This window comes from Colossoma macropomum, unplaced genomic scaffold (assembly GCF_904425465.1).
Source record: "Colossoma macropomum unplaced genomic scaffold, Colossoma_macropomum, whole genome shotgun sequence".
In the NCBI taxonomy this organism is placed as follows: Eukaryota; Metazoa; Chordata; class Actinopteri; order Characiformes; family Serrasalmidae; genus Colossoma; species Colossoma macropomum.
The window spans coordinates 28349057-28367068 of NW_023494792.1; the positions used below are offsets into that span (position 1 = coordinate 28349057).

The window sequence follows — 18012 nt, forward strand, 5'->3', positions numbered from 1 at the left end:
GGGTTTGTTTGACTTACAAACTGAAAAACGCCAACATTAAATAAAATGTGTTGTTCCTCCCCCCTGTAGTGTAGACTGACTGACTCTGATTGAATGGAAATGTGTGGCAGAACTGAATTAACTTCATACAACAGCTTATTTTTTGAGTTTAGTAGTGAGAAACTGTGGGTCATTGTGTGTGTGTGACAAAAATAGTGGGTCATTGCCCCAGCTGTGTGTTTTTGGGGGGTTGGAAGTGGGGGCGCTGTCATGGGGTTGAACCAAGGACATCTACTTTACACCAAAAGGTAGGGGTGTGTGTGTGTGTGTGTGTGTGTGTGTGTGATTAACAGGGAAAGTCTTCCTCAACAGACTCACGAGGGGACGGACTGTGGAGAGAGGCTTTCCCTGTTAATCACACACGCAGCGGGCGCAGCGCACATCCCTCTCACGCAGCGCGGTGCTGGGAGCTCATAAGCGGAGCAGGTATAAAGGGCACAGAGGAGCAGAGGAGCACTGAGCAGAATGAGAGCTGTAATAATGTGGATTTCCCAGACCGTCCTGTGCGTCCTGCTCTCCGCCAGCGTGGGTGAGTCACTGCGTCCTTCTGTAGCGGCGGACAAACTTCAGCCTCGGAGTTGCTCAGCTGATCATTACAGACCTGCGGTGCTAGACGGGTAAACGGATCGCGGTAAAACCAAGTTTGATCGCGGGTTGGTGCATGCGCACGATTCCAGAGTTACTTGTTGATGGATGGATAGATAGATGGATAAATGCCCTGCTGGAAAAGGACCATTAGAAACCATCAGGATTAGAACCTTTCTAATAGGAATTGGCTTAATGGTTTCTAATAGAGACCAATAGTTTCCTGTAGAAAACCTTTAGATCTTATTAGGAAACAATCAAATGCATTTTAAGTCAGCCAGTGGTCACCTGTTAAACCATTAGGATCCTTTACATTGTGATATCAACCCATTAAAAAAGCCAAAACACATTAGCAAACCATCAGGAACCAACAGAAACACTATTGATTCTATGGGTTTTTCAGCAGGGTGGATGGTCGTTTGATGTTAATGGGAATATTTCAGTATGGAATTGTAAAATGCTGTTGTGAATAGTTTGTTGGAGAGCAGAATGTTTCAGGGTTAGTGCTCAGAGCCACAGTTGGCTGGTTATGTGGTTCTGTTCTACTGGGAGTAGAATGGGAATGGAATTGGATGGGAAAGGAATGTGGTAGAATTGGTTCTGTTCTACTGGGAGTAGAATGGGAATGGAATTGGATGGGAATGGAATGTGGTAGAATTGGTTCTGTTCTACTGGGAGTATAATGGGAATGGAACTGGATGGGAATGGAATGTGGTAGAATTGGTTCTGTTCTGCTGGGAGTATAATGGGAATGGTACTGGATGGGAATGGAATGTGGTAGAATTGGTTCTGTTCTACTGGGAGTATAATGGGAATGGAACTGGATGGGAATGGAATGTGGTAGAATTGGTTCTGTTCTACTGGGAGAATAATGGGAATGGAACTGGATGGGAATGGAATTTGTTATAATTGAAGTAGGAATCTAATAGAATGAGAATGTGTTTGGAATGTGATTGGAATAGGATGTGTATGGTGTTGGAGTGGGTTGGAAATGGGATTGGGATGGCACTGGAATCCAAGTTTTCATTCAAACTATTCCTTCTCTCTTAGACGCAACTTTTTTCGGGTGTTTTATTGTCTGTTTCCGTTTTCTACTTTCCAACTGTTTGTTTTCCCAATTGCTTGATGCCTTAGTGGAAACAGTGGACTGGTGTAATACATATGACTCAGGATCTTCATTTTCCTATTTAACATGTTGCAACGATGACAGAAGTTTATTTAAAAATTCCTGATCTGGTGGAAATCCACTGCAGGCTGCATAACCAAAGAAGGAAGCTTACAGTATATGTTAAAGGGACCGTGACTTTCTTAATCTCCTCATTGACATGACTGTATATTTGTCTTGGGGTTTACTGAAATCCAGCTGCTCCCTCTCTCGTATCTGTGTTGCCTTGCGCTGGAGTGTAATGTAAAAGCCTAGTATAGAGTGGCCTTTATCTCAGTACACACTTGCACAACAACATAATCGAAGAAATTTGGCTTGAATGGCAACAGCGATTTGCTTGAGTCTCCCATGCATCCACTTAAGCATGCAGTAAGGTCCTGTAAGCAGTGACGCAATTCCTGGAAAACTCATTGTTAGTGCAGCATCTATATGTAAGAGTGTCATTGCGCATGCGTACATATGTCATCCATCCTCTTTTATGCCCTTGTTTGAGCCCCCAGACATTCCACATTTTTGCTCCATCCCAGCTACTAACACACCTGAACCAAGCAGTGGAGAACAATGAATACCTGCTGCAGTTGTACTGAGTCTGGGACAGAACAAAAATGTGGACTGTCTGGGGGGCCTCCAAGGATTGGGCTGGGAAATGGTGCTTCGCTCAGGCGTTAGCGGCAGGCTGTGCAACATCTGCATGCAGGCTTTTCTTCCATATTTCACCATCACAAATGTTCACTGGACCAGATGTGCAGTGTAAACATATGCCAGACCCAAAAGTACCTCAGACCTGCTCTGGAGCTATTTTTTTTCGGAGGGAAGGAAAGATGCTTGCTGGCAGATCAGCTCCATGTTATGGCCCAGATGAGTCAGACTGAAACTATTAATGTAAATGTCGAACCGATGTCTTTCTTCATTACTGCCATAAACATTATCTTCAGTATTGTTTTTTTCCCCGCCTCATTTCAGAGAGAAAGATCTGTCCAAATCTAATAAGCAGGGCCAAAGATAAAGATGCGTATGGGCGGCACGGGAGAGGAATTTAAAAAGCAGTCTAATTGGAGTGCTGAAGGAAAAGATCAGTGTTAGAATAGCGGCTTGATATGAACCAGATGTTCTCCGATGCAGCCCAAACATTAATAACCTGCTCTCATCAAACCAATATAGCCACAGGAGTCACAGTGCCGCGCCGGGAGAACACCACTTCTGAGAGTCGTTGGCGCTTATTCACATCTGTCAGACTGCAATCCTGAAGGGCCACAGCACTGTGGAGTTTAATGCACCTGATTTAGCTCATCAGCTAATTAACAAGACCTTCATTTTTTTAGTTTGGGTAAGAAAAAGGAAAACACTAATAATATTTGCAGGGCTGTGTCCCTCCAGGCCAGGGGATTGTATTGCATTGTCTAATTATTGAAACCATCTGTAGACTACAGTTAACTATAAATAAACCTAACGACGTGCCTGATTCCATTAGAAGATAATGAAAATACTGAAGTCAAATAGAGTTGCAGGCCTCTATTTGCAAGTGGGGTGACAATTTATGAGGGAGACTGCTATAGCCAGAGGGTCATATGTCTGGTTAAGTGTGGGCTACTTTATAGGAGCCATGCGGTCTTTTACAATGGTCATCATAAGACTGTGTAAGATGAGCTTATTGTAAAATCTTGCTCTTTATTTGCCTGTGAGTCTGTAGGTGAATACAGTAGGGACATGCATTCATGTATAGCTGTGTTTGTCAACCAAGGGGTACGGTTTGGTGGGTTGAGTGTAGGGTGGGTCATAGGATGACATTGTGGATATCATAAGTATTTCAAGAACGCTGACCAGCTGCATTTCTTTACAAAGGCAGCAGAATTAGTCCTGTCTAACTGAATCTAGTGCAGCGCAGTATGTTGAATGAAATATTCAATGAATAACTGTATTCATAGTTTTGATAGTAGTTTTAAAAATGTGGCACCACTAGTTCATGTTTGTCTGTTCCAACTTTTCAAACCTCAGAAAAACTGAATATCATAATGCGTGTCATGTATTATGATATTCTTTTTTTTGCTTTATTGCCCACTCCTATTTAAGTATACCCAGCTACCACTAGAAGGCAAACGGTATAAATCCTTGTCCTTTAAAAATGACCTTTCTTAAAGCGTCATAAAAAAAGCAGTTTATTTTTCATTGTCTCTTGGCTTTTATGTCAGTGGTGGGGAATTCTGTTCCTGGAGGGCTGGTTTCCAGCACAGTTTGGTGATTTTCCTGCACAAACATACCTGACTCCACCCATCTGTTAATTGACAGGATTACCAAGAGTGTTATAACAGGGAAATCACAAAACTGTGCTGGACTCCTTCCTCTGTTTTTACATCATTGCTAATGCACAAGTGTGGAGGAAGGTTTTTTTGCCCAGGCTTGGCTGTTGCCATGACAGCCGAATTGAAGATGGTATCATCAGTCAGCATTATTAACACATCTTTGTTTACATCATGCTCGAAGAAAGTCCTAATGAAGTAGAAATGGAGAGGCACAGGACATGTACTGTTGGTTGGACAGGTGCCACTGAGCAAATACCATTGACATTAATAAGTGCTAATGCTAATGTTCTTCTGTCCCACCTCATTGTTCCCAAGTCAAGTACTGTATAGACCCATTTCATGCTAATGTTCTTCTGTCCCACCTCATTGTTCCCAAGTCAAGTACTGTATAGACCCATTTCACACTTATAGATTTGTAGGGAAATCATTACAGCAGTGGCTGCATTTACGAATGAGAATGTACAGGACTATTTTTAAGTCATTAATAAGGTATTTGCCTATATTATACATACATCATCTAAACCGCTTATCCTTCTGGGTCGCGGTGGGGTGCTGGAGCCTATCCCAGCTGTCATTGGGCGGAAGGCAGGATACACCCTGGACAGGTCGCCAGTCCATCGCAGGGCAGACAGACAAACATACACAATCACACACTCACTCACACCTAGGGGCAATTTAGCATGTCCAATCAGCCTGACTGCATGTCTTTGGGCTGTGGGAGGAAACCGGAGTACCCGGAGGAAACCCACGCAGACACGGGGAGAACAGGCAAACTCCACACAGAAATGACCCTGGTCGCCCGGCCGGGAATCGAACCCAGGCCATTCTTGTTGTGAGGCGACAGCGCTACCCACTGCGCCACCGTGCCGCCCTTATTTGCCTATATTTTCCCACAAAATGTGTTTGATACAAGCTTGACAAGGGCTACAAGCCTTCCTTTAAAAATTATCTGCGTTAGCTGGTTCAAGAGTTACAAATGTTAGACTACTTTTGTCAGCCCAACCTGGTGACCAAAGACATAGAACAGACCAGCTGCAAATGTAACAAATGCTATATAAACAAACAAACAAACAAATAAATAAATAGTAAAAAGCTATGCAAGGAACATGAAATTCAAGGAAAAGCATTTGCATCTTATGAGCTTTTAATAATCCTTGAGCTAGTGGGACTCACCTTTCTTCCTCATTGATCTGTAGAATCTAGCTCTAAATGCAACCTGGCCATTTACAACACTGGACACTAAACAACATTAACGTTATTAACGTTATCTTTACCCAAAACCTGCACAACATTGACCATATCCTAGTAAACATTTGCAACCTCGTTGGGCATCTTGATCCTTTGCTTTCATATTTGTGCATGTAATTCTCGAAGAAAAGTTTGTAGCCCTCCAAATAATCAGCTAATTAAAGCTGCGCCATGTAAGTTTTGGGCATTTGGAGACCTCTCTGGTGGAAATGTATAATTGTACAAAAGGACAATTTGTAATGCTGGTTGTGCTTCAGACCCCTTCCGCAAGTGAATGAATCTGATGATTGTGAAAGCGTTGAAAGAGTATTCAAAGAGAACTCAGTCAAAACTTGGAAAAGGGCATGTCTTTTGAGGAGATACTTTTGTCACCTTATCCTTATCAGTATAGTGCTGTATTTGCATTTCAGACTTTTCAGCCAGCCAATCTAGCCGGACCTTCTTTTTGAGCCTGTGCGTGTGACGTTAATATTTAAAGACATATGACATGGTCTGAAAAACTCCTGCCAGATCCGACTCAATGACTCTGACTTCTGAACTAATCTTTTAGGCTTTACAGGGATACTTTCAGCAGCACATAGCCACCTTATTTTTGAGCGTTTTTTTCCTGACTCAGTAATTCTACTTCTTCAATTTTAACAAAAAAACTCATAGTGCAGCTGTAACAAACCTGTCCTGATTTTAAGTGGTGTTTTATAGCAAGCAAAACACTAAAATGTGCAGGACTGGGGTACTTCACTGGTGTATAGCCATATAAGTGCAACAAAGGGCTAATTGGAGCATGTTTTTGATAGATGTTAGTCCTAATGACTTGTCTGTGAGTGAGATCACTCATGTTCTTTCGTGTGAGATAAAACATGGTTTGCACATAGTTGTGAGCTGACATTGCCAGTGTCTTTGAAGCAGTGCAATGATGTGAGTAGTGAGTGTGCGAGTGTGTCAGGGTTTTCAGGAGCCTTCAGGGAGGGAGAATTAACCCGATATGAGTAATAAAGCAGGAAGGACAAAGTCAAGGGTGTTAGACAATCCCCTTTATGAAGAGTGCATGTGTGCATGTGTTTGTGTGTAACCTCATGCTGCTGTCTCAGGGTGTAGGAAGCAGTCGCTACAGCGGTACCAGAAGAGTGAGGACAGCAGGCTGCTGTGTTCTGACTGCAGCCAGTCTGCTCGAGTCCGGAGGCTAGCGCTAGAGGACTGCGCTCAGAAATGCAGCAAGAACAAGACCTGCAGGTAATGTCCTTATTAGGTATGAATCTCATAAAAAGGTTTGATTAAGTTCAGATTCTGTAGGAAACTCTAGGTATCATCAAATGTCAAATTTCAACAAGATGACACATGATGAGTTTTTAAAAAATACAATTGCACAATATGAATTTATGAATAGACAAATGTGACTGGAGAAACTACAGAGTAGTGGAATATAGACAGAAAAAATACAATACACCAAGCTTTTGGATTTTTAAATTTGAATTATTTTGGATTATTATACTCATTCTAACATTACAAAATCAATGAAGTTGCCACCTTCAGATCAGTACATTGAATGGGATCAAGGCACTTTTATACCTTTATGTGAATCTAGATTGGATTGTAACCTGCACTCATAACCAGATGCATCTCGAGTTAGTCATATTAACACAATTTTGAATGGAAGTATTTATTTTCTTACACCGGCTTCACACCAATGTTTAAATTTTACTTTTGCATTTTGCAACTCTATCCAGATATAATCCTGATGCTCAAGATGCATCAATAAAATACCCAGGTGTAAATGGGGTCAGAGAGACTGTAGGAGGTTGTGCTTTATGCTAGAAGGCCAGACACTACGCTCCCTTGAGGGAACTGAGAGAATGGACAGAGAGATTGAACTGAGAAATTCTTCTCATTCATGTGTTGGCCATTTAGCTCATTACGTCACACACAGGGTGGGAATAGGGTAATTAGTCAGTAAACAGCTGTGAGAAAGTGGAACAAAAGTTTGATGTGTGTCCCCCACAGAGCGGGGCTGCAGAGTGCTGAAGCTGTAGCACGTAAAAAGGCCTATTTTCTGTTGCATCATTCATGACAGACTGCCTCTGGAAGCAACATCAGCACAAGAACTGTGCGTAGGGAGCTTCATGAAATGGGTTTTCCATGGACAAGCCTAAGATCACTATGTGCAATGCCAAGTGTCAGCTGGAATGGTGTAAAACATGCCAGGAGAACGCTACCTACTGGAATGCATAGTGTCAACAGTAAAGTTTGGTAGAGGAGGGATAATGGTCTGGGGCTGTTTTCAGGGTTTTGGCTTGGCCCCCTAGATCTTAGTTCCCCTTTCCTGTTCCAGCATGACTCCCTGTGCACAAAGCAAGATCTATAAAGACATGGTTTGACAAGTTTGGTGTGGAACTCCAGTGACCTGCACAGAGCCCTGACCTCAAACCCACTAAACACCTTTGGGATGAACTATAAAGTTGAGAGCCAGGCGTTCTCATCCATCATCAGTGCCTGACCTCACAAATGCTCTTTTGACTGAATTCCCACAGACACTATCCAAAAACCTTTGAAAAGCCCTCCCAGAAGATTGGACACAAAGTGGGGCAAACTCCATATTAACTCTATATTAATGCCCGTGGATTTGGAATGGGTTGTCCAACAAGCTCATGTCATGGTCAGGTGTACACATACCTTTGACCATATAGTGTGGTTTCCCATAGCTGTTTACTTACTAAAGATGCACTGGAATTGTCCTCATAAACTTGTTTATCTAATGATGCATTCGAATAGCCTACAGTTATGAATACAATCAAAAGTGGTAAACTTGGGCCAATACATTCTCTGAGATCATGTGAGCACAGCTGACCATGCTGGCATTGATCCACGCCTTTGAACATATGTATTGTTCATGAGGTAAATTTATCAGCTGAAAGTGATGGTTAGAGTTGGGAAGTTAGACAAAAGGGAAGAGGACTTTCAGGCATGATTTTCTGCAAACTAGTTATTTCATTACTGGTTTATGTCAGGAAGTTCCATAAGTGGACCTAAATCTCTTCCTGACCCTAAGTGACCCCTAACTACTTACTAAAGTCACACCCCTAATCTCCTTCCCCCATCTCAGTCTATTGCTTTAGGGTTTTCACACCTACCTTTCATCCCCAACATCACCTTGCGTCCTCTCTCTGTCTCTCTCTCTTTGCAGGGCGTTCAACTATGACCATATTAATGGAACGTGCCACTTGCTCTCGTTTGACCGTTTCACGGAAGGAGCGCAGAAGGAGCGGCGAGCCAACCATGACCTTTATGAGAAGAAAGGTAAATATTTTTGTCGTCGACATTTTCTCGTGTGCTTGACTTTTTCGCTTCGCTGCTGGTTCTTCGAGAGCCTGAAGATGCTGTGGTGAAAGTGGCATCCGCATTTGTTTAGTGCAGAGACCGCAAAGTGTTAAAGTCCTGGACAGCTGTGTGTGCTCTGTGCAAACTCGTCCGTCTCTGTAAACAAACTGTGGGTCTCTTCCACCAATTTAAAGAGCTTTGGAAGCTTAAAGTAAACATGGAAGAAACCCCAAGGCAAACAAGCACGCTTATTAACTATGTGGCTGCTGTTTATGCTTCCATCAAGAAGTTTCTTTTTTTTTTAGGGAGTTTAAGGACAGGAAACTTTCACCTGCAGATTCACCCCTTTGCAAAACTCACTTCTGGAAAGTCTGGTGAAGACGTCAGAGAGGCCTGCGATTGATAAACAACTTTTTCCAGCTTTGGATTATTAACATGTTTGTGTGCTGGTTTCTCCACAGACTATGTACGCGAGTGCATTGTTGGTTCAGGTGTGAACTACAAGGGAAGAAGATCAGTTACAAGGAGTGGAGTCTCATGCCAGGCCTGGAATGTATCAGTGCCCCACGAACACAAGTAAAAATCTCTCTACCTCCCTCTCTTTTCACTTTTCTGTTACTTTTGAATCCCTCAAAGAGACTCATTTGCAAGTTTTCACAGGAACATACCGCATCCTTTGGTGACTCATCCTCTTAGCCTGCCATTAATCACTGAGAAACAGCTGATGGAAGTCTCCTGTAGGAAAAGAAATCAGAAGAGAAATCTCCTTTCTGTCTCTGTAGTCTCTCCTAGACAACAATGAGGTCAGATGGAAAGACAAAAAAGATTTGGTGTAAGTCACCTGCTGCTCCTGAGAAAAAGAGCACAGTAATCTCCTGTCTCCTCTTGAGTTTTGGTAGATATGTCATGTTTTTTGGCAACTAAACTCTCATCTGTCCTTTGTCTCTCTTGTACCTCATGTCTCTTTTTGTCTAATGCTATTTCTGCTAAGGAAGTTTTGGAGAATCACCATTAAGTCTCCTGAGCCATAAAAGAGCAACATTTGAGAATTAAAATGGCCCTCTGGACTGATAAGTCTATTGACTGTCCATAAGTCTTAAGTATCTTAGTAAGATTTGTCTGTTTGAATTATTAAAAGTTAAAGCATCTACTTTCTGTTTCAATGCTGATTTTAACAGGCCCACGTCAACTTTTCTACACAATTTCTTCTTATATCATTGGTGGGGAACTCTGGTTATGGAGGGCCAGATTTCTGCAGTTTGGTGATTTTCTAACACTTGATTCAACTCATTAGCTAATTACCAGATTTAATTGCTGACTGTACTGTACTTTGGCCCTCAGTTCCCCACCCTTGCCCTAGCCTAGCTGAGGCAAATTCATTCCTATTGAAAATACTCCTCCTTGTTGTTGCCTTTGTGATGTATGCATCATGCAGAGACGATCTTTGCACTAGGTAAAGGTAGGCAGCCACCAAAAACCTCCATGAGCCAAGAACCCCATGAAAATACAAATTGGATATACTGTATATGTTGTTGTTAATTAACCTATTCTGACATATACATTGATTAAAAAATAGCTATTATTTGTGATTACAGCAATTATTTTTAGTAATTTCTATGCAGCCTTACCCCCATGGTCATGGTTATAACGGACTGTTCCGTGTTGTTACCTGATGACACAATTGCGTAAAGATGGTAGTCTACTTAACAGAGAGGAGGTTCTTCTCTGTCTTAAGAGGGCAAATATAATAAAGTCATCCAAGTGCAACAAAGAGCCACAAAAAGTGAAAGGAAAGCATCTGGCAGATAATTTTCCTTATTTAAAGCATATTTCTGTAAAATGTCTGCCTATATTGTGAGATAATTTCACCTCATAAAATTATTTAAGTGAAAAAAATGTCTACAAATAAGTTAAATAATCTTATAATACTAGATTAGACTAGATTTGAGTGTAGTGTAGAGAGTTGCATCACCCAGGAGCTTAGAGCGTCAAGTAAAAGTGTGCATCCAGGAGCCCCATTACTATCTTTTACCCCTGGTATCATATGAAGAACTGAACAGAGGACCCTGGGAACATAGGTACACTTCCATGAGCTGATTCCAGGTAGCATTTTTACTGCATTCTTACGAAAGGGAATGCTTATGACTTGGCGTATGTTAGGGCAACCACAAAGTCTGTAGTGAGCTGTGAGTCAAAAAGCAGGAGCTAGGTGGGTTATTGTGGTTGGCCACCGCTAAGTTATCGTTAGCCAGGAGTTAGTGCTGTAAGCTACGCTGCTTACGAGCTGTATTAAGAGTTTTCGGTGGGGGAAGGATTTATGGACTGAAGTCATGTTCTATCTGCTCTCCAGCTGGGCTCACAAAGCCGCAGACACAAGAAAACATGAGCCTCAAATACACATGCTAGCACAGCCCACCCTCCTCCCTGAGGATTGCCTCCACTCTTCTCTCTTCCCTCTACACTGGACCAGACCCTTGCTTATTCATGGGACATCAGTGCTCTGTTTCTGCCTGCAGCAATCCCTCTTTCTTTATTTTTTGATTTCTCTCTGAGTGACTCACTCCTTTGTGATAAGATCACCTAGACTCCTCTAATATTTCTGCCTTCATTTAAAAGGCAGTCTTATTCACTGTACTGACCTGACCCCAGACATCATCCCCATCTGCTCAGCCAAGCCAAACGAAGCCAGCAGAAAGTACTAAATGCACACAAAGCAAGACAAAGAGTAGAGTGACTGCATCAGAAGTAACAAAACAATACCATTGGCCTGCCATCATGCTGTTTCTCATACCTAACAAGTCTGCATGCAGTCCAGATTTCTCTGGAAGTTTCATAAGAAACAAGAGATGCCAGGTATTGGCCGAGCACTGTCACGTTCAACGGACATGCACTAGCGATAGTGTTGAGTTAAGGCCTCTTTGACCTCTTAGTGTTGAAACAAATACGCCGCTGTGCTGTGTGAACGGAACGAGAGAGATTTGCAGCGTCTGCTCGGGCACCAGAGGGACTGGGCCTTTGGCAGACACAGCAGAGTCGCTGGCTAACATCTGTTAGCGCAGAATCATTAGCGCCACAGCACTCCAGCTTCATGCGGATGCAGCTGCTGGCTCCATGTGCAGCTTTTAACAGATACAGTCCAGTACAGCACTTTAGGCTTTCATTACACCAGTGTTGAGAATCAGCTGGCGTAGCTCCACGTTCTCTGACACTGGCAGAGCTGTTGCTTTGCCACGGGTCATGGATCATTCTGGCTAGGTATCTTACGATGCAGTGGAATAGGCCCTGGAAAAAAGAAGCTAGTTTGGATCAGAGCTTAAAGGAAATGTCTGTTCAAATTGATTACTGTCCAGCTTAGCTCAGAACAGTATCACTGCGGTTGAAGAGGAACACAGATTTTTCAAAATGTCTGCATTATTAAATTGTTAGGATATGAACAAAGTCATTCAAAATGGTTTGATGTCAAATGCAGAGTCAGAATTGTTCACAGTGGTGGTGATAGGAACCAGGCGTCCAAAGAGTTTAATGCCTCTGAAAGCTCCCTCACAGAAAGTGATTACATGAAATGGTTTCAAATATGCTGCCTGATGTCTGACAGTGTTTACGATAGTTTTGAGAAGGTTTTTAAAATTCATTCATGGCAGAGAGGTACATGCATTGTAAGGCAAAATAATACCCAAAGAATTATTTTTCAGATGTACCTCAGAAGGCATGTGTAGGTTCACTGGTCGATTTAGATAGTATTAACACCTTCAGACTTACAGCGTAATGTGAGTGGAATGTCATACGGGAAACTTGAAACGGGATACAACTCAAAAATGAGTTGAACACTGATTATTTTGCCGTATGGACACCGGGAGTTGTCCTGTCTATTCCATACTCCAGAAACCAAAATCAAAGTTTTAAGACTGGCCTAACCAATAAAATGTAACTTTTAAGACTGACCTTATCCAACATAAGAAACTGCAAAGCTGCCCCTTGGATCAACATAAAAGTCCAATGTCTAACATACACACAGATGATATATGAGTCTGTCAGGGCACAGAGGACTGATGAAATGGTTCAGAATCGCTTAGAACCTTAGAGTCAGTATAGTCAGATCCAGTATGACACCATCATGACACACCATCTAATTCCACCCATCCTTTTGTAGTTACTGTGGTGGTGCTCTTATTTACTCCCACTCTGTTTCTCTCTGTCAGTTTCAAGCCTGCCAAGCACAGGAAGTATGACCTGCGTGAGAATTTCTGCCGAAACCCTGATAAAGACATAAGTGGACCCTGGTGCTTCACCAACTCTTCAGAGATTCGATATCAGGAGTGTGGACTGCCCCAGTGTTCAGAAGGTAGGGGGATATTCCTTCAACATGGCTTGATGTGGAACTAAGGTTTAGTGGGTAGAACTTGAAAAATCTGAACTTTGAAGGTGTACAGCATGCTGGTCAGCTGCACTATATGGCCAAAAGTATGTGGACTCCCCACCTAGTTAATTGAGTTGTTTCAGCCACACTCATTGTTAACAGGTGTATAAAATCCAGCAGATAGCCATGCAGTCTCCACAGACAAACATTGACAATAGAATGGGTCATATTAAAGAGCTCAGTGACTATAAATGTGATGCTGTCCTAGGACACCACCTTTGCCACAAGTCAGTTCATTAAATTTCCGCCCAGTGAAATCTGCCCCGGGCAACTGTAAGTTCTATTATTTTGAAATGGGGCCTAGGAGCAATAACAAGACCAAGCCACGTCTTGGCTGCCGAGTGTTGAACCCTGTAGCACATAAGAATCACCTATTCTGTGTTGCATCACTCACTGCAGAGTTCCAAACAGCCTCTGGAACTTTATCACAAGGACTGTGTGCTGAGTGTTCTGAAATGAAATGGGTTTCCATGACAAAGCATCTGCACACAAGCTTAAGATCACTATCTGCAATGCCATGCATTGGCTGGATTGGTGTAAGGCATGCCACCACTGGACTTTGGAGCAGTGGGACCATGCTCTGGTATGATGAATCATGCTTCACTATATTAAAGTCTGATGGATGAATCTGTGTTTGGTGGATGCCAGGAGAACAGTACCCACTGGAATGCATAGTGCTCACAGTAAAGTTTGGTGGAGGAGGGATAATGGTCTGGGGCTGTTTCTCAGGGTTTGGGCCCCTTAGATCCAGTTAAGGGTAATGTTAATGCTACAGCATACGAAGACATTTTAGACAATTATATCCATTATATTATATAGTTTGATCTAAAGAAACTCCAGTGGCCTGCACAGAGCCCTGACCTCAACCCCACTGAACACATTTGGAACGAGTGGGAGCCAGGCAACCTCACAAATGCTCTTTTGACTGAATGGGCACAAATTCCCACAGACACACTCCAAAATCTTGTGGAAAGCCTTCCCAGAAGAGTGGAGGCTGGTATAGCTGCAAAGACCAACCATAATACCATGGGTATTAATGTTAACATTACTAATATGGAGTGGGATGTCCAACAAGGACACAGGTATGATGGTCAGGTGTCCACATACTTTTGGCCATATAGTGTACGAGTGTGTATTATCATATAGGTGCAAACATCCAGGTTGTACTTCCACTCACTGACCACTTTATTAGGTTTCAGCTACAGTTTCAGAGAGTAGCCAATCTGTTAGATCATGATCATGAAATTTTAGCTGATGATATATTAATAACTGTGTTTAACAATTTGCATTTTTTGCTCATTGAATGCAAATAATAAAGTACAATTCTATAGTGATCATATTGGCTGACTAAGAGCTCCTGCTTCCTAGCTCTCCATACTTCTGTATCTTCAAACTGATGACAGAAACAGCTTGAGCTCAAATAAAATGTTAAAATGTTACAGTAGCAAGTCAGAAGTTGCACCTCGTGTTTTCATAAGACACGTCTCAAAAAAGACATTTTCTGATTCACATAAACAAAAAATTACATTTACTTCAACTTAGATAAAAATGCAGTTTCTGGCTACAGGACCACTGTTGACCAGATATTATTCTTAACGCAACAGTGACGCTGACACTGTGTGTAGTGCAAATATAAGTGTATCAGGCACAGTTTTTACACACATCAGCATCACTGCTAGGTTGAAAATAGTCCACCACCCAAAAACATCCAGCCAAAAACAGCTCTGTTGTCGGGAACTGACCATTGAGGGCTAGAGATTGGCTAACACAAAGTATGCAGATGGCCATTATCCATTATAGTTCTTATTTGTTGTATTATGTGAATGTGCATGTTATAGCATGTCTATATGAATGCCGTTGCATGTTGCTAAGTGTGTGTTGTGTGTGCAGTGGTGTGTATGCAGTGTAATGGGGAAGCGTACAGAGGTCCAATGGACCACACTGAGACTGGGAAAGAGTGCCAGAGGTGGGACTCACAGAGACCCCACAGACACAAATACCAGCCTCACAGGTATTACACACACTCACAACTGAAGGAGTATTCTGGTCTGAAACTAACATTATTTGTTGTGTAATGCAGTATTGTGTAGCGCAGCATTGTATCCCTCAGACTTATCGGTTTCTCAGAATTTTATATCACTTTCATGTTTTCTGTGTCAATGTTCTCTCACTACAATACTCAGAATGCACTAGACAAAGACATCACACAACCTTTAGGAATCCATGTCATGTCAACCAGTCCTGACTGCTAGCCTAACTTCTTATCTATGGGCTAATAAATACAAGCTAGCACTGGTATAACTCTTACCTCAGCCAAAGAAAACAATGATTCTATCTTTGTTCAGCACAAAAATGGACACCGTTCATGTTTCTTACCTTTTCAGCCAGAGAAATTAATGTGGTTTTTAATGTAAATATCCCACCCAAAATCCTCCTCAAAGCAGTCGTAGTTTTTCAAAGTTTCTTCTCAACTTCAAGATGCATCATAAGACAGATTTTTTTCTACTCTTTAAACCAGAATATTTTGCTCTAGAGACAACTGTAATACCACTGCACAATGTGTGAAAGCATGTTTACAACAGATGTAGCCAAACTTTTCATTTTGGGTGGAGGGTTCCTTGAATTTCTTCTTTTTTTTATTTCACACCCACACAATGAATGTCCTTTTTTTATTCACAGGCACTCAGGTAAAGGACTGGACGATAACTACTGCCGTAATCCCAATAATGACGTGCGTCCTTGGTGCTACACCATGGACAGAAATGCACGCTGGGAATACTGCAACATCAGTGTGTGTGGTTAGTTCCTCTTCACTTTCTCACACATACACATGAAACCAAACTCTCAGAGGGGCTGTGCCCCATCGCAGAGTGCTGTGCATTGTTGTTGTTTATCAATCTCATGCTTTTTTGGCATGTTATGATGTATGGGAAGATGATTTAATTGGGCTAGGACTTGAATTATGTTGCAGTGCTTTATGTTGCAGTCTCAGATGTGTTCTCATTTATGGCTGCTGTGATTGACTAGCATTAAATAGCTTTAAAAGAGACCTTATTTTGGATGTGTGCACGGCTGCGTGTGCGTGTGGGTATACCCCATGGAGCCTGTGGCCAAATGAAGCTGAGCTTTGGTGCGTTGTGGGTTGGATGATTGAATATGTGGACGGAGAGCTTGGAATAATGCAGAAGCTAAATGTTAACTCTCCGAGTGTTCAGTGTGGATGGCAGCTCATGACCATTTGGTAGCCAGGCAAATACTGAAGACTCTCAATCTCAAGAGACACCCTGTAAAAGCTTTGCTCTCAACTTATCTGGGTGCACATTCCAAAAACAAAAAATAAGGAAGCTTTTCAAGTTTCAAGTTTTTAAGCAAAGGTGAATATTCACTCTAGAAAAATCAGCATGGCTGGTCACCAGAAAAAACAGCATATGTTGTGTTTTGGATGCTGGTCTGCTGGTCAGCCACCATGACCATGCTGGGGTGACAAGCTAAACCAGAACCAGACCAGCAATAGACCAGCATAAATCAGCAGAGACCAGCAAAGCCCTGCTTGCTGGTCTGTGCTGTTATTTTTTAAGAGGGCATATGCTCCCAAATACGTTTATTTAAGAAATAATAAGTAGTAGTAATCAAGTTTATAAGCTTTTGCTATAAATTTTTTATATCAGCCCATAGAAAAATGGAAAACACAACAGACAAAATTCAAGCTTTAATCTGGCTGATATCACTGTTTTTAACTATGTGATGTACTGATGTACTGTCCATTTTTAAAGATAACAGTATGTGAAACAGTGTCAGAAGGCACATAAGCACATCTAGCAAATCATCATCTAGCAAATGGTACAAGGCAAGTGTGGGATAATTTAGGAATGCAGTTTCAGTTTGTCCTGCAGATCTGAAACAAACCTTGGGGGAGCTCTGTGGGTTGAAGGGGGTTAGTATTTGAATATATGGATATCCAGATTTATCATTTGTTTACTTGTTAGGGTATTTCAATAAGACAACAATGTTTTTCGTTTGTAGCACCTCATAAAGTGAAGGTTTAAGTAGAAATAAACAGGAAAATAGAGGGGTGCTTTGCATCAATGACACTGTATGCCCTTCCAACTTTCTTTTGGATTTGTTAAATTATAACGAAGTGGAAGCCGAAAATTGTTAAATATGATGAATGATTCTTGGGTGGCTGTTAATATCTCATGGGGAGACATCCCCTTAGACTTTTGTGGGAAACCCTGAGTGTGCACAATGATAATTGGTGGCTATAAGCACCCATTACATGTTTGCTACATTATCCTCAAAACTAAAAAAGCAAATTCCATAAACCAAACATGCCTAGGCTGATTGACTGTGTAATCCCAGAGGTAAGGGGACTAATATATGTAGAAAAAGCTATAGTACAATACATTATAATAGCATCAAAATCAATTCCAGTCTCAGTATTCTTCTGAAGGATAACACTGAGGTCTTTCTCATATGGTAAAGTTTGGTTTTAGCGCTTTTCTCCAAACATGTAGAGGAATTTTCAGCAATATATGGTGTACGACTGTGGAAGGTTTTATTATTTTGTTGTGAAGAATTAGGGGAGGACTGTGATGGGAAGAGACAGAAAATGTAGAGAAAAAACTGAGAGTGAAGAGGAGAATGGAGATGTAATAAGAAGAGAGGAATGGGAAATGTCAGGGCTTGAATGAGAGTAAAAGCTGTAATTAGTGGATGGAGATTAGGCCTTCAGTACTTCTGGTGTCATGCGGATTTGAATTGTCATGGAGGCTTTTAATTCAAGCGGCAGTGTTTCGGGTTTATTTACAACAGCGGAACTTGAGCGGCAAGGCGAGAGTTTTATGAAGTTAATTGAAGAGTGAAAACAATATGCGCGTTTAAGACTTATTGTACATCAGTTAAAAGGAAGATCTATGATAATTTATGCTAACATCCCTTTCTCCCTC

The 18012-nt window shown here is 41.8% G+C and overlaps 1 protein-coding gene across 1 annotated transcript in view; it reads left to right on the forward strand.

The window, feature by feature from the left end:
• Window positions 1–436: 436 nt before the first annotated feature.
• The window catches only part of hgfa (hepatocyte growth factor a), a 33003-nt gene continuing 15427 nt past the window's right edge, over window positions 437–18012 (forward strand). Inside the window, exons 1-7 of the mRNA XM_036576783.1 lie at window positions 437–568; window positions 6426–6567; window positions 8516–8628; window positions 9111–9225; window positions 12849–12991; window positions 14957–15077; window positions 15746–15864. Coding sequence (XP_036432676.1) covers window positions 505–568; window positions 6426–6567; window positions 8516–8628; window positions 9111–9225; window positions 12849–12991; window positions 14957–15077; window positions 15746–15864 — 817 coding nt within the window. The 5' untranslated portion in view covers window positions 437–504. The remainder of the gene's footprint in view (window positions 569–6425; window positions 6568–8515; window positions 8629–9110; window positions 9226–12848; window positions 12992–14956; window positions 15078–15745; window positions 15865–18012) is intronic.